Source organism: Tetrao urogallus, assembly GCF_951394365.1.
Source record: "Tetrao urogallus genome assembly, chromosome: 7".
Taxonomy (NCBI): Eukaryota; Metazoa; Chordata; class Aves; order Galliformes; family Phasianidae; genus Tetrao; species Tetrao urogallus.
The window spans coordinates 32181726-32199610 of NC_136820.1; the positions used below are offsets into that span (position 1 = coordinate 32181726).

Genomic DNA, 17885 nt, shown 5'->3' on the forward strand with positions numbered 1-17885 from the left:
AGCGATGCTTTCTCTGCTCCCTTCCTTCCCCGCCGGGACTTTCCACCTGCTCCTGGGGGGAGGAGCGACGGGGCACGGCCCAAAGCCTGGTTTCCTATTAGTAGGTCTCCCCTCGTCCCGCAGCGCGGAGGAGCGGGGCCGTGGCGGTGCGGGCGGAGCGCTGTCCCGCGCGGGCAGGTCGGAGCCTGCCGGCCTTCCCCGCCCTCTGCAGGGCTCGTTTTTTTGGAAAAGCGAGCGCCGATCCACGTGCGACGTTGACAGGGTCGCAAAGGGGATAAAAAAAGAACAGCGGAAAACAGCCCGGCGCGCCTCTCAGCTATCACCACGTTATCACCTGCGTGTGCCTGGAAGGAGGCTCTTCCCTCCGCTGAGGAAAATCAGCTTAGGAAAGCAAAGTTTGAACAGCGAATTCCTGTTATTTCTAAGCACCCCATGTGACAGGATATTTCCTTATCGTTTCGAGCCCAGAGCTTTCCCCCGATCCACCGGCCCTTCACAAGTGCGGCGGAGCTGCCCGGCGGGCTCCTGTCCTCACAGCGGCGATGGCTCCCGCCCCGCTCCTGCTGCTCCTCGCCTTTCTCCCCGGCGCTTTTCCGCTGCTGGGTAAGTGCCCGCAGGGACTGTGCACGGCACGCCGGGAAGACAGCGGGGTCTCCGAGCCCCGGCTGACCTGAGGCGGTGTGTGCGTTTGTGTGTGTGTGTGTGTGTGCACGCGTGGAGGGGGCAAGCCGGCACGCAGGTGGAGAGGAGCCCCAGGGTCGGGGAGCAGCCCGCCCTCCCGCAGCGCCCTGCCCCAGCTGAGCTGATCCATGGCTGAAGTTGCCCCATGCGGGGGCCCTTTGGGTTTTGTCATCCTAGGGTGCTCCAAACCATTCTATCCTGGGAATGTTAGCATTGTCATAGGGTCTATGGTTGAAAGCTGGAGCTTGCACATGACAATTGCTCTCATTTCTAGCGCACTGTTTTCATACAGGGAAAGTTTTGCATCTGCCATTCCTCAGCATCCTCCGTAGTCAAGGTTGAGGTTTACTGGAGCACAGTTTCGTAACATCAGCTTGTAACCCTTCTTGTTCTGTGTAGTTAGCTACAGTCATTGCAGGCTGTCTGCTAAGAGAAGTCATCCTGCTGGCTGCCTCCTTGCTTCCCCTCTCCCTTCCTTTGGCTTTTGGTGTGCTGCTGGGGTATTCTGCCTTGGCCTTTGATGCTGTTAGTGTTTCTCTGACTTCATGAGCCACTTTCTGATCTCCACTCATGTAATCTATGATAGCTTGCGTGTACTACAAAGTCCTAAATTGTTTTTGCATACTGGAACTCCTAAAACGTAATCTCTACAAAAGATACTTGTCACAGTCTTTCTGCGGCTGGCAATAGGCAAATCACTAGCATGATGGGTAAGGAAAAATAAAAACTAGTGAGAAAAAATCTATCAGGATTTGCTTGGGACAGCTAAAGGAAAAGATGCTACACGTCTCTGGATTGGTTATTGTTTTGGTTTAACGTTGACAGATACCTAAGTCCTGCATTGCTGCTCTCTTGTCCCAGTCCTCAGGGGAACTGGGTGTGGGGATATCTGGCCAACTTCTAGAGCAACCTCCTCCTGAAGCTTTTACTGCTAAGCATGATCTCATCTGCTATGGAATATTCCTCTGGTCAGTTCAGGTTCACTGTCCTGGCTGTGCCCCCTTCCCATCCAAGTGCCTATCCCCAGCCACCTGATCTTTGGGGGCTCAGGCTGTTAACACAGCCTTGATGCTGCACAACCACTGCTCAGCAGCTGCTTAAACATTAGTGCAATATCAGCACCATTCTAGCTACAAGTGCAAAGCACAACACCATATGGGCTGCTGTGGAGAAAGTTAATTCCAGACCAGTCAGACCCAGTACAGTTCTAGTGGTTGGTTCCTACGCCTGCCAGCTTCCTATGAGTTCTAAAGGACCTCCTTCCAGAAGTAAATTTTGAAACTTTCATTACGGGTTACTCCCTTATAAACTGTACTGGGATTGTGTTACTTGGGGTGATGCTGTGGAGGTCCTTCCTATGTACCTCCTGTAGCTGATCTGTAGTGAAGAATGGGAGTTCTAAAGCAAATATTTCTACTAAATAACACATGGTTATGTCACTGAAATCTGGGAATAAGGCTTACCAACATAAATGACATGTTAGAAAGCTGACATTACTTTATTGCAGTACTCATTGCATGGGGGAAATCTCTCCTCCTAGCATGTACATGTAGGAGCTAAAGTGCGCACGCACACACACTCACGCTTAGCATGTGAATATTCATACGTTTTCTGCAAAGTGCCTGCTTATTCTGAGAATTGCTATACATGTTAAAACCCAATGCTATGCATGCACTATGTTATTATGGAGTTCTTTTAATGGATCTTTGGTGGTGGTTGGGTTCCACTGGGAGGTGCTATCTGGCCAAAAGTTCATATGCTTAGTAGGCTTGATCCCTTATTTGGTCAAGGTATTATTTATAGAAATTGGCTGCTGACTAAGTTTGTAATTATTGTTTTGACCTTATGGTAGCTAACGCTATCAACCCTTGTGGAGTACAGTGTACTGCTTCACTTGTGAATGTTGAGACTCTGCTTCTAGATTCCAAGTGTCCTGCTTATCTAGGAAAAGCAACCTTCCCTAGGTAAGATGTTAGTTTGCTTAAGACTCTGAATTAGTTGCTGGTTATCAATTACGTAACTGAATAATTTTGCTCAGCTCATTTGACAGATGCAGCTCAATCTGTTAGCAAGAAGTGATTTCAAGTGGTTAGAGAAGTGTTGGCAGGGTATAATGAGTGTTGCACAGATACCTGACTTTTTAAATATTCTTCTAGTCTCTCTAATATCTCCCTTACATCTCACAAAGGAAGTGTTATATGGGAATCTATATTGGTGTTCAGATAGACACAGAAGTACAGCTGTAAACTGGAGCAGCCTAGGCCCATGGTACAAGTCATCTGCATGGTGATGGATATGACAGGAGTGACTATGAGTGAAAGGGAATTCTGCAGTCTCAGTCACAGTTGCTCCTGTGTCCTTTTGCCTCGTTCTTCCCTCCTGTTTGGGTGCCAACTTATTTTCAATACCTACTTGTATAAGCTGCTGCATTGTGTTTCCACGCTGCTAATGCCTTGTAAAGGTACAGTCAAAATATAGAGGACAAAGATTTACTTTCCTTCCCCTAGCCTCATCTCTTTATTCAACTTTCTGGCATTGTTTCTGCAAACAAATCCTCCACTCTGCTTTTGGCTTGGCTGAGCGGCCTAGACTTTTGACTTGGGACTATGTTTTTCACGTGTCTAGCACCCTCTCTTTAAGACCGTAAGTTGCATAAAATATGTAATGTTGCGTTAGGCCAGAAGTACAATTTTAGCAGTTTAAAAGATCAGGCGGTGTTTTTCACACTTGTGAAAAAGTCTGATGTTTTCTTTTAACCGGAAACTTTAAGTAAGATTTCAGGAAAAGGGGAGTTGCAAGCATTGCATGTATCGTTGTGCTAAATGCTGGTAGAAAAGCAGAATAAAAAGTTATCACCAGCAGCGACAATTATATATTTCCTTGTATTGTCTATGAGTAAAACTGATTGGCAAAAGGGAACAATTTGTGCCTCCAGTGCTCATCAGTTTTATATGCTTCCCTGTGAACTGGAAGCCAGAGGACAGGAGAAGGAAACTGACCCATGGGTGAGATAAGTTTAGGTCAGCTCTTTCTCTGAGATAGAGGCTATTTGTTCCCAGCTTCTTCTGAAGTAATTTATGATCATTTCCATATCAGCAGAAAAGGGAAAACGTTTTGTGGTTAATCTGTTTTCCCCTTACGTATTTTTGCATTGTATAACTTGCTTACTTTGGTAATCTAACGCTAAAATAAATAGTATTTTAATTAGCTTTAATCCCAGACTAACATAAATAAGTACTTATCTTCCCTTGCTTGTAGCTCACTTAAAATACATTTTTAAGGCCTTGATCAACCTGTTAAATTATGAGATGCAACGTTAGAGAACTATTAATTTATCATCCTAAGACATATCTCAAGAGGACCAAAGGAGAAGGAAAAATTCTCAGTCTCTGGATGAGACCAGTTCATGTTTACCATGCAGTAGATCCAGGTCATATAAGAAGTGCTAGGAACTTCTTTAGTGATTGCAAGTTTGAAACAAAATCGATAAATGCATGTTGTTAAGTACATTGTACTAAGAAGGAGAAATAACTTTGGGAGCTATAAACAGTCTCATAAATTTTCCTTGGTCACTAAGAGGCACTAAGAGTTGACGGCAAATCCCACTGTTGTCAGTATTTCGTTCTTAGTGGAAAAATGTAAGAAAGGAGGAAATCACCAGTGAATGCAGCTGAGAGAAAAATGATGATGCTATTGTAACCCTGCAAGTAGTTTGTGTGTAAAGGTAAATTAGGAGAAAAAAAAACAACAAAAAATCTTTCCCATTCTGTAAGACTTCAGGGATTTCAGCAGAACTGATGAAAGCAGATCTGTCCGTTACAGAGAAACAGAGCCTGAAGAACTTACTCTGTAGTCCTCACAACGGGAGTCAGGAACAAGGAAGCAGAGCTGCTGGAGCGCTCAGCCTCCAGCCCTGCAGCACATGGTGTGCATGCTCCCCGTTCTCCCTGACTCCCATGGGTGCAGTTTGGAACAGAACTACGATTGGGCCTTTTTTCCTCAGTTTATTCTATGTTTTAAAGCTGCATGAGGCACTAGATCTGTTTCTACTGCCTTGCTGTTTTTAGTGTAGATTCTTCCTTTGATGCAAAACAGTTTAAATGTCCTGAAATCTGAACTAGTTGTATTCTACAGTCACTTTAACAGCTGTAGACCACGGGAGGATCCCGTCCTCTTTTGCTGAACAGATGATGAGATTTCAACCCCAAGAGTAGCATCTAGTCTCGTATTTCATTTAGATAGTAAGTAAGATTATTTCAAGCCAAGTGATTCCATTGTTTTTTGTCTTGCAGATACTAGCATCTTTTTAATATATAATGAAGAACACAAGCGCTGTGTATTGGCTCAGAGTTCTAATTCAGTGACTACTGCTCCTTGTGTTCAAGAAAATGAGTCTCAAAAATTCAGGTGGGTTTCAGATCACCAGCTTATGAGCATAGCATTCAAATTGTGCTTGGGAGTACCTTCGAAGAAAGACTGGGTTCCGATCACTCTGTATCCTTGTGACAAGGCTAGCGAACTTCAGCGATGGGAATGCAGAAATGAGACTCTCTTTGCAATCCAAGGGGAAGATTTGTTTTTCAACTATGGAAACAGACAGGAAAGGAATATTATGCTTTACAAGGGATCTGGTTTATGGAGTAGGTGGAAAGTCTACGGAACTAAAGACGATCTGTGTTCTCGAGGCTATGAAGGTAAAGTTCTATAAATTAATTTCTGTATTTTGAACTGGCTGCTGTGTGTATCTAATTGCGATTCAGGAGATATGTAGGAGTATTACCTTAGTCTTCTTGGTGATCAGTGAGTGTGGGCTTTGATAAAACCTATAGTACTTGAGTGTGTTTTATGTTTCTGTGGGGTTCATTTTGCTTTTTTGTCAGAGGTATGATCATTAAAAATTAGATAATTAACCATGCAAGGCAGAGGACAGTGATTCATTTGGAAGGAGAGGACAGTCTTTGGTTGTTCAGAACATGTATACAATTATTATGCAACAGTTAATGATATTTTTGATTTTTTACATATGTACAGAAAGACAAAGAGTGTTCTGCTGATTATGTTCACCTCTTCTCTGCCACTCCATCCCTAGGGAGAAAATATGATTTTTTTCATTAAAGATTCAGTTAACTCTTGATATCTTCAGCTGCAGTATATTGATGGTGCATTTCTAGATGTTTGACATTCCTCTGAGAGCTGGTGCTGAAGTGTTAAATAAGTAAATTAGATATTTTAAATAGTTAAATTTGAAAATGCACGTATATACACACAGATATGATGGCATTTTGGCAGAGAAAGGGAATGATCCATTTTCTAGGGTTTATACAAAGAATAACTACAGTATTATGGCTCTGGATCAAAGGCTTTTATTTGAATATAGCATAAAGAAGATACTCTCTGGTGTAGCTTTCAGGTTTATACCTACATGACATAGTGTTTAAAATGATCAGAATTGAGTTATCAACAGAAGAATCAGTGATTGTGTGGGCCTAAAAAGCAAATTGCTTCATTTAATGGATTTTGTACTTTTGATTGCTATGCATGTAAAATTTAGCATGGGGATACATTTGTCTTGGCTCAGTCAGTTCTGGTCAGTAGTCTCCTTTTCTGGCCAGTGGTCTGCTTTAAGTGATGAAAATTGGTCTAGTTGTGGCAATGGGTAACAGATAACACCTACAGACTGAAAATTATCAGCATTCCATTTATAATGCATATTGTATACTAAGCAAGCAAACTGTCCTTACTCCATTATGATCATAAAACTGGATTGATGTATATCCCATGCAAATTACCACTTACACATTTTTTTTTAAACTGTCATATCTCCTTAGATACCTACACAGTGAGAGGAAATGCTGAGGGAGCACCTTGTGTATTCCCTTTTAAATTTGGTAATAAGTGGTATGCTGACTGCACAGATGCTGGTAGAGCAGATGGCTGGTTCTGGTGTGGAACCACTGCAGACTATGATGTTGACAGGAGATATGGATTTTGCCCACTGAAAAGTAAGTTTCATGTATTGAAGATTCTATTTTGCTCTTTTATTCAGCTGCCTGGGTATGCTGCTGTCCTTTTCATGTGCTCTACAAAATGTAATTCAGAACTGTATTTTTCTGTCTCTACACTGCTAGCTATCCTTTTAGGAACTAGTTACATATGTGAAAATAGGGCTCAGCATTTAAAAAAACAAACAAACAAACAAACAAACAAAAAAACTTGACTAAATCCAGGTGAAAGTGTGTGAATTGTACACTGGAGTGTGTAATTACAGCATTTACTCAAACAGAAAGTTAATTTGATGTAAGGATGTTACATTAGTATATCCTGTAGGCTGCATAGAAATTTGTGCTGCAGAAGTGGGAACTAGAATATAACTGAAATGAAAATTAAGACTACTTCAGAAATGAATTGCATTTGAATATAAAAGAGCTTATGTGGTATTTCCTTAATGTATATACTACGTAGCTGACTGTTCTGCAGTAGAATAATTAAAAACAGTGAGAAGCATTTATATTATTAATTCCCTGGTTTAAGTGCCACTAGAGTTTGAGCTGTAGTATTATGTAATACAGAACTTCATGTAGAAACGTTGATATTCCTTTGAGTTAATTTGAAGACATGTTGAAATTGTTTAATTTGAATAAATTTTCTCTTCTGTAAAATATGTACTAAGCACTTTGTCTACAAACTGCTGCTTTTTCTGTCATGATGGGAGAGGGGGAATTTTTCCTTCCCTTCTTTATTATTGTGTTTTGTTGTAAAGCTCCAACTGACTTCAGTTAAGAACAAAAGAAAAAAATGTCTTTCCTCTTTCCTTTGATGTGAAGAAAACAGAGTCCATTGATCTTAGCTGATTTGATGAAGTTTTATTGTATGAAGTACTATTTCCATGAGTGTTGCATTCATTATTTCAGAGAAATAAAAATTGCAAGTATTTTCCTCTGCCAGTATTATTTTCAAGATGTTGAAAACATATTGGCAGTATTAATTCCATGAATACAACGCATGCAAGTCCAGCGTATGTTTGTTACCTGTCTAGCATTCTTAGAGGAAAGCAAATAGGAGGTGTCATTAAAAAATTGTTTAGTTCTTTGACATAATTCAAGGAAATCCATTCAGATTGTTTTTGGAAAAAGCTGCTTCCTTCCTGATTCTTCAGTACTGGCTATAAAATATTCACATTTAGGTCGTACGCTTTAAAGAGAGACAGGCAGGAGTGTAGGAAAGTTTTAGCCCTGCAATAGGAACTGCGCTGTACTACAGAATGAGAAGTTATTAAACTTCAGAAGCACTTTTTAAACATATAACATTGAAGTTTTTGTATGTTAAAGATTATTAAATAGGATGTCAGAAGTGTGCTTTTTTTTTTTTTTTTTTTTTTTTTTTTTTAAACTATCTGGGGGTCAGAGGTGCTGATAAAAAGTAAGCAATGCAGACTATTGCAACTCTTTCTTCTAGAGCTCAGACAAACACTGGAATTCAGATTAAGTCCATCACTTTTCTACCGTAAACAAAACTAACTCTAGTGTCCAGAATGAGAGGGTCTAAGATCGTACTAAAAGCAATTGTACCCAAAATAAATGTGGAAATCTGATTGATATAGTGAGTTTGAGCCTTTCAGATGGCGCTTCAAAAAAGATGCTGATACATTGACAATGAAACTTAAGTCTCAACAGAAGAAACCGAGAATTGTTCCTGCTACTTCAGACAATTTTTAATATCCTAGGAAATACTGATTCTTTACTGGGTACGCTATGTCTTTTTGAGCTATGTGTTCCATTGCTGTGTTAAAGCTTGTGTTGAGGAAGGTTGCACAAGATAATTTTACCAGGAACACGAGTCATGAGATGTACATGCAGCTGTATTCAGTAGGCAAAAGTCCACTGAGGTCCCTTTCATGACAGTTGAAAAGGATGGAATTTTTCTGAAAAATTTTGAAAGACTTGTAAGTAGTGCAAAAAACTTGCAGCTGCCTAAGAAGGAAATAAATAAAGAGTGCAGGGAATAAGGAAGCATTTAAATAATTTTAACCTTGAATATTAATCTAACTGGGCAAGTCTGCATTTGTGCATTCATTCAAAAATATTGACTTTATTTTATGACAGGCCTTTTCCTCACACTGGTGTTTTGAGATGTTTTGAAGGATTTTCCATCGTGGTTTTACGTCTAGTTCAGAATGCCTTGTGAATTGCTCAGCTGAGTTACAAAGAGTCATTGGTCTTGTTTTTTTCTGATTTGGCTGGAACTCATAACTTGATTTCAGACCTCACAAATTCATTTAAGAAAAAGAAAGAGAGAAGCATTGAAGAAAAATATACCTACGTGAAGATAAGCATGTGAAAGAAATTTAGTATTTTTTAGATTTTCTTTTTTACTGTTGACAACACCTAGTTTTATGCCTTTTATATAATACTGTAAAATAATATAAATTATTAAGTATATTCCTTCCTGACTGTATGGTCAGGGAGGAAGAGATAGCAGTTGTATTACAGGGTATCTAACGAATTATATTCAGTTCTCATTTACTAAGATTCTATTCTTTTAGTTTCAAAGAATATTGGACTGAGATTCCAACTTGTTCTGGATGGATAATACAGCAAACAAGAGCACCTCTATGGTTACTGCTAGTCAAGGCCAAATTTCAGCTTGCAGTTTTGAAATTAAAATTTCTGAAGTCCATTACCAGTCTTTTCAGATTTAGTAGAAGTAGTACCAGTTTTAGTGGAAGTAGTACATATGGTAGTCCTGTTAACACTTGTTAAAATTGCAATTCTAATATGTATTTCCACTGGTAGGACACTTTTTCTTGATAATAATTCTTAACAATAATTTTCACCAATTTCAGTGTAATACGAAATTACATACTAAATTAGTCTGTGTAAAGTTGAGTTTTTTCCAGTTATGCACTCAGGTCAGGTTTTGTTTCACATGAATGAAGTTTAGATGCTAAAATATATCATTCCAGAAAAGTGAATCCTCTTTGGGTTTGTCTGGGGATATTAAGATTTAAACAATACCATATAGATTTTACCAAATCCTGCTCTCTTAAGGTGTTTAATTGCCTGGAACTCAAATATTTGAAAAACTAAAAATTGGAAGAGTAAGAAATGAACTTTATTTTTATGAAAAACCAAAGTTCTACAGAACAGCTCCATATGCAACTGTAAATTAGTGACAGGGAGAGGAAGGTTGAATGCTTTTTCTCTTCCTTTCTACTGATTGCACAGTATCTGCAAAATCCTTTCTACAAGGCCAGAGACAATCTTTACTGAATTATAGATTTTAATATTGCAGTCTCTCTTTTATCCCAGACGTGTGCTTGTGCGCATGGTATTGTAGAACATAGCATAGTGAAGAAATTTTGGCTTCTGATGTTCATAAAATGCTTTGGGTAGAAGTTACTTTCTGAATAATGATAATGGAATTGAAGTTTCCGTATTTATTCAAAGGTCCATATTAGAGTATACTATGAATTTATTTTGTTGCCTAAGGCTAATTTGAAAAGAAGCACTTCATATTGTCCATAAGCTATCAGATTTAATACAGGAAAAAAGTGGAACTGGTTACTGACCTGCTGACATCTAATATGTACCACTCTTTGTCTTGAGTTTTGTTTATTGTACTGCTTTCCTCTTATTTACATGCACAGATTTTCTGAGCTCTCTGAATTCAGAAAAGATCTCTTTCTTTCAAATTTTTTGCAGCTTGCAACTTAAAGAGCTGATACAGACTGATTTCAGGAATTTCAGGACATTTCCCCTTGTCAGCCGACATATAGTGACCTCTTCTTTATTTTGCTTTTGTCATGTAATTATACTCTCTGTATGGAGTGATATTTGGCTCACTGTTCGGGGCTTCCATTTTTCAGTCCAATGGGTCTGATTATCTTTATTTTAGTAAGATGATCTAAAGCCACTTTACGTAATACCCAAAATTGTAAAATAAATGAGGATTTCTTAGCTCAGAGAAACCATCTGTTTTATGGGCTTCAGTTAGCGTGAGACAGTAAGACCTTAGTGTTTTTCTCCATGGTGACAAACCAGTTACTTTAGAGCAACTATAGCTGTTCATCTTCAATCTTAAACAGCAGCTTTATTGTCTTGGAGAAAATGTGATATTGTTTTGTGATGTGTGTGTTGCCCAACATGGCTGTCATGGTTTGGCCTAGGCCTGGATTTACTAATGCATTAAAGGACTCCTTTTATACCTGTTCTTTTTTGCAGCACGTAGCTTTGTGTTTTTTTTTCTCAGTGATTTATTCTATGTTGTATCTGTCTCAGTCTTTGTGATCAGTTGCAACATTTCTTTTTCTCTTGGCAGTTAATAGTATTGATTCGTTGTGGAATACTGATCCTCTAACAAATGTCCAATATCAGATAAACTCTGAGTCAGCACTGACGTGGCATCAGGCAAGGAAAAGCTGTCAACAACAGAAGGCTGAGTTATTAAGTATCACAGAGTTGCATGAACAAACATACCTAGCAGGTAGAGTAATATCATCCATCAGGGTTTTTTTTTTTAAAGTGAATTGTTTTAACTGTGACACTTACATAGCATGTTCTGTCTTGAAAGCTGGTATCTTCTTCAGTTCTTTTAATTCTGGATTTAGATTGTTATCTTGAATAATTCAGATGGAAACTTGAAAAGATAATGATGATTTTTCTCATGAATTAATATTGCTGGAAAATTACAGTGACATAAAAACCACAGCAATTAAGTAATTCAAGCAATAAGGAAAGAATTTTGGAATGTATGCAAATCCAAAGTAGTGCTCAAAGAAAAAATGCAAATGCAAAGATTGCATTCTTTTTATGCTGCATTTGCTGTGTGTACCAATCAGCATTTTTGCCAAATATTTTTAAAGCTGCTATATCATCTTTATATGCCAAAATATGAAAAGGAAAAAAAAAAGGAATTAATGAACTAGAGGACTTACAAATAGCTTAAATTCAGACTCCTATTTTTCCCCCAGAATCATTTCCAAACTTCCTTTCTGTGAAAATTCAATCCTGAATTCATGCTTGAAGACATTCATGTTCTACAGAGGCAGGCAGTCTTGTTTTCACTGTCTTCTGAGCCTGTGTACACATGTGAGGTAGTCCAATGTTACAGCTACTAGATAGATTAGAAAACATTTTGATATTTTTTTTCTATGCTGTAAGCTGAATTTTTGTACTTCGTAAACTCAGAGGATGATTGATTAGTTGATAAATCTATTTTTGATATTGTATGTAATCTGTTCTGTGAAAACATTTGTTTCCAAATGTTAATGGCCAAAGCACAAGTCTTCTTTACTGAGTGTGATTAAATTAATCTTCAAATTAATGCTCAAGAGAGTATTGACATTTAGGAGCAAGTTGTTAGTAGACATGTTTTAATTACCAACTATAATATATTGTTGCCAAAGTCAGTTTTTCATTCTACAGCTTCTACAGCAAGAATTTGCAGAATTAGGTTTTCCTATCATGCTCAGATCTTGATTCTCATAAACCATCACTTGTTTGTGAAGCAGTACTGAAACACATTAACCTGTTGATGCCAAATCAGACTCTTGCATTACATCCCAATCCTTTTCAGTACTTAACAACCCCTGCCTGTAACTTGACTGTACTTTAAGTGTTACCCATAACCATAGTGTCAAAAACAACTAAATACATGGAGTAAATTTGAATACTGGTATGATGCTATCAGTAAAAGCAGGAGTGCTTAATGTAAGTTGTGCGATGATTTCCTGTAAGCTATGCAGAAATATATCAATTCAAAAGCAATCAGCACTCATCCAGCTAAGCTTACAATTCTTAGACATAAAGCAAAGAGAAGCAATTGAGTCATAGTTACTATAAAAAAGCCCACAGAATTCGACAGGACCATGCATGGGCATGATATTATTTCTAAGTGCTTTTCAGACTTGGAACAGTAAGTTGGAACATGTTTTGGAATCCTGACTTACTTTGGATGAAGAAGTGAATTCAGATGAGTTTCAAAATGTACCAGATGTGCTGTTAAAAAGATGACTGTTGGAATGATCATATTTAAATGTGGCATGATAAAATATAAACAGCTTACAATACTACTTTAAAATATTTAGTAAATTTGAAGCTTACATTTGTTAATTTTATTGGAAAAGAAAATATTTACATGACAGGAAAGGATTCATATTTGGTTTTAGAAAATTGATTGTTTATTTACTTCCCTTCTGTCAGCTATCAGTTTTATATTTTGTAATTCTGGGGAAAAAAAATGATTTGCTTCGTATTTATGATAATCTCCTTACAAAGAATGTATATGTATTGTTGTTTCTCCATTCTAACACAATTCCTCACACCTAAAATTGTGAAAACTCTGACAATAAAAGTAATGTGAGCGATGTGAAACCATATGAGCAGTTTAGCGCAGTTACCTCAATTTAAAATTTTTAAATCTTGTACTGGGAAAAAAGAGAACCAAAAGAAATTAAACTTTCAAGTTTCAAGAGAATGTTTGCTCTTGCTGTGCACTGCCAGTATCTTTCTTTGTCTCTGTTACCTAGGTTTGACTGGCAAGCTGAGTTCTGCTCTCTGGTTTGGCCTTAACAGCCTGAATTTCGACAGCGGATGGCAATGGGTTGGTGGTGCTCCTTTTAGATACTTAAATTGGGTTCCAGGTAAGATTATGTTTTTTATAAGGGGTTAAATTCCTTTCTTTTCCGTTTGTTTTGGTTATTTGCTTAATGATTGGATTTTTATTTTTATTTTGGATTAACCAACCTTGGTGGTAATACATACAGAACTAAATATATTAGACTAGTCTACCCTGAAGCAAAACCAGCTGTTTCACACCTGTGGCTGCAATGCTGGACTCCAGTGCCAGTATTAAAAACATATTCTCCATGACATCTGTAGACAGCACTGAAGAGGTGCTTTTATTATTCAGTGTCTGTGTTAAGGTGACTTTTATCAGGACCCTTGTTTCCTTGCAGTAACTATTCAGGAAGTCTTTGGAGACTGATTTAAGTGGATGTCTGAAGTTATACAGTTTGAATACTCTTCATTTTCATTGAGCATGTCCCATGTATTTAATTTGCAGTAACTCTGTAAGTTACTCCATCATGTCACTCTGTAGTTCCTCTTTGGAGGTAAGCCCGAAACCAAATTTTAGGTGGACAAAACTTCTTTGTAAGCTTTGAAGAATGAGTTGAACCACTGTCTAACTTGCTCTCCAATGGCGAGAGCACACAAGGCAAACAGATGGGCTGAAATACAAGTTCCTGAGAGGATGTTTACAAGTCTGTCTGCCAAAAGCACAGGTGAGGAGCTGCATGTAGGAAAGGATGGAGAAAGCCTGGCTGAGTTAGAGCCAAAGCAGCAAGGGAAGCTGTTCATGACTGCTAAAACTGCAGGCAGCTCTCATTTATCTTGTAAAGAATTATCTGAGTTTTGGAGTAACCAAAATGGGACTACATTTGTTTTTCACTCTGCTGGTATCTATATAACCAATTTTACATGTGTGCTTTCTACTTCACAGTTACATTTTTTGTCAGCGTGTCTCTATCTCATCCCCATTTCCATGGGTGTTGAAGACCTAACTGTTCTTTCCACCAGTAAATTTTAAAAGAATTTGTGGAAGCTTTACATACTTCCATCTCACTAGTTCTAAACAAATAACAGGAACATTTGAATGTTTTATGTTCCATAAGGGAGCTAAGTTATCTGTCGCTAAAATATGGGGGTTAGGCATTTGAGAGAGCTAGCTGCTTATGGTGGAACTTCTTTGTCCATTAAAATCATTTTAATTTTTGTTCTTTTTTTTTTTTGTGTTATTTATCAAAGGCCATCCTTCTCCAGAACCTGGAAAAATCTGTGCAGCATTAAATCCTGCCAAAGTTGCCAAGTGGGAGAATTGGGAATGTAACCAGAAGCTCGGCTATATTTGTAAGCGAGGAAATGCTACTTTAGCATCTTTCATTGTTCCTACAGGTAGGCTTGGCAATAATCTCCTAATGACTTATTAATGGCCTAAAATTGAGAAAAGATAATGTCTTAACCAAGATTCCTTGTAAAAGTGAACGTTGTGTACTTCCTCTTTATTCTGGTCTCCTTCCTGCGTAGTATAGCTGAGTTCTCTTTCCGTAAGCAAACAGAACTTTCACATTTTGTATGTAGAATAAAAAGCTAAATAATTTAATGCTTAAAATATTGTGTAGTTATCTAAAAACCCATGTTCTCATTGAAACTATCTCTATTTCTGTCATTTTTTGTTACTTATGAAATGGAGTAAGTTTAAGAGTGCAAATTAATAGTAAACTTAAAGAATTTTTAAAAATTATTATAGATTTAAAGATTTGTTTAAAAACTATGTGTGTATGTAGTTAAGTATGGATTTATATTTTCTATATATCTAAACTATTTAGTTTAATTACAAAATTCTTTAGATTAAATACACGCAGACATTTTTAGAAGAAATATAATTTGGACACTTAATGTACACAGGAAAGACACATCAGGGATAAGTTTTCATAGCTTTATTTAGATTTATTTCCTTATTTTATCTCTTTGTGCTATAATTTACACTGTGACTTTTTCCTTTGTTTCAACACTCTTTCCTTCTGTTATACCTTGTATCCAAGTTTATTCCTCTTTCTAGCTTGTACAGGTATCTCCCAAATTCACTGACATTATTCTGCACAGGGTTTAGAAGCAGAAATCCAAATCACTGCCATATTTCCAGTCCTTTTTTTAATATACATTATTGGAAGATCAGATGTCAAATGATGAGTTTCCAAAAAGTTTGACTTGAAAAATATGTTTTTTAATGTTATTTCTGCTGTTCTGCCAACATATAGCCAGCTCAGTAATATCAAAAAACGTGAAACAGTGTCTTCTGTCTAACTTGTTTCTCGTTAAGAAAAACAAATGAGCTAGTGTATTATTAACCAAATATTGAAATCAATGTTAATTAGATATACTTCCATTTTGAAATTAAGTGTATTTATTGTTGGAGTTGGAAATGCCAATAGTGCTTATTTTATTTTTATTTATTTTCTGAATTAAAATGCAAATAACTGTTAATATTTCTATACTTCTGACAGCCAAAATCTATCTTTATTTAGGTTAAGTAGATTGTTCATGGGCTGTTACTCAGCTTTTCATAAACATGTCTTTAAACACTGATGCTTGTAAATGAACCACTGGTTCAGTGCTGCCTATTATCTTATTTAGTTTTACATTCAATCTTAATTTGGAGCTAATGGCTATATTTCTTTCTTATACATCAGGGTTTTGATTTCCTGCCTCACCCCTCCCATATTTGAAGTGAATAATTTGCAGGAAGAACAGAAATGAGATGCAAGTTTTCAATTGTACAGAAATTGCTGAGTAAACATGATGTCAGATTAAACAGAGATTGGCAGTAATTCACATCATAAAATATTTTCCAAAGTGTCCTAAGGGAGGAAGTCATAAAAGGAATAAGCATGCAGTTGTGAAAGGTGTTAAGTGCCCTCAATTTCTAATGATGTAAAGGAAAACTCATGGCAGATGATGTTTTCCTGACCAGGGCTCCAGTGTCAAAATACAAATTCATTGCAAATTCATGCATGCAATTAAGTTGTGCACTGGCTACCAAATGCAGAGGCAATATTTTAACTCTAGAAGTTACATTTAAGTTCAGAAGAGCACTATAGGACTGCGAGAGAGAACGCTTTATAACAGAATGTAATCGTGTACCTATAACAAAATAGAGAAAAATCTTTACAGATGTTTTATTTTTGTAGCATTTGAAGATTTTCAGGAACTCAGCAGCTGTGTGGACTTCCTTCACAAGATTTTTTTTTTTTTTTTTTTCCAGCAGGGGGCCACATTATTATGTATCTTTAAGTCGTTCAGATTTTAGGGCATTGAAGCAGTTGATCTGCAACACAGCAAAATGAATCGATAAGAATCCATTAATTTCACTTGCAAAATATGCTTATTTTTAAACTTCATTTTCTAAGGAAAAGCTGCTGGCTGCTTACCTCCACCAGGTAACTGCCGAAATAGTTTTCATCCCAATTCGACAACATAAAGTATTGAGTTTCTGAGTATTTCATAAACCCCCAGATCTGATTGGAGAATCAAATACACTTAATTTAACTGTTATGAAGGCTGTGTAAGCTCTATCTTATCAACAATGAAGAATGAATATGTGAGACAGAAATGTTAATTCCCTAATCATGAGAATCATTCAGCTAGTACTTTTACCTTTGTAGACACCCAAGTCAATAACTGGGAGACCTTCAGACTTCAGGAAGCCAAGCTTATAGTTTGCAGAACTATTTGGTCTTTCTAAGTCTGCTTCATTTTTGTGTGTTGAACTATTCCACAGTATTCATCAACTTGGCTTTTTGAGATAAGGTTTTTATACGTTAATGTGATTCCCACTGTTAGATATTACTTGCTTTATTTTATTTAAGTTAGATGAAGCTCAGGATTTAGTACTTGTTTTCTTAAGGATGAAAAGTAGATCACAGGGCTTTGTATTGTGTGTTTTCTTTAGAAGAAGAGGGAAGCACAGAGTTAACTTTTGCTGACAGCTAGAAATGAACAATTTGAGGCTTTGTCCTACTGAGAAATCACCAGCTATGTCATTCAATAAAATTTGCTCCGAAGAAATTAACTGTCAACTTCTCCAGTTTTTCTGCCTGCAACAAATTCCCTAACGTTACTGAATTTACAACCAAAAGAGTCTCCCTGCCTGCCGTAGCTGATTTAGCGTTGACAGTCATGTTCATACAGCCTCCTTCGGTCTGAAAGAGAGATTCTTACATAGCCACAGGGGAATAAAGACCTGTGTGATTGTCCTTGTAGTGAAGTCTGAACTGATAGTGTCTGTTCCATTTACTGTTTGCAAAAGGGTGCATTGTGTGAATTTGTTAAAGATGCATGTAAGTCTAGGTTTTTTTTTCCTCAGAGCTGCTCTCTGTCTGCTTGCTGTAGCAAAGCACTGTAAGATACACATGCTCAGAGCTAACCCCAGGCGCAGTAGGAATCAGGTAGCTGCCTAAAGCATGATACTTCTACAACAGTATTTGTCATCTCTGTTTCCTTTCTCTGGACAACCCCACATACCATCAGTCTGTTTTTCCAACATCTCCATCTATCCCCATTCTTTCCTTCTGTGGCTGGATTGACAGGACTCTGACCATACACAGGGCTCCTCATCCCTGGGATGGCAGAGTTCTGTTTTACTTT

General features: G+C 37.6%; 1 protein-coding gene across 1 annotated transcript in view; it reads left to right on the forward strand.

Annotated features, from left to right (window-relative positions):
* Positions 1–542: 542 nt before the first annotated feature.
* Positions 543–17885, forward strand: part of LOC306948437 (macrophage mannose receptor 1-like) — a gene marked incomplete at both ends in the record, with an annotated part of 48826 nt that continues 31483 nt past the window's right edge. Inside the window, 6 exons of the mRNA XM_079538069.1 lie at positions 543–603; positions 4974–5375; positions 6510–6683; positions 10999–11163; positions 13208–13321; positions 14487–14633. Of these exons, the coding sequence (XP_079394195.1) occupies positions 543–603; positions 4974–5375; positions 6510–6683; positions 10999–11163; positions 13208–13321; positions 14487–14633 (1063 nt within the window). The remainder of the gene's footprint in view (positions 604–4973; positions 5376–6509; positions 6684–10998; positions 11164–13207; positions 13322–14486; positions 14634–17885) is intronic.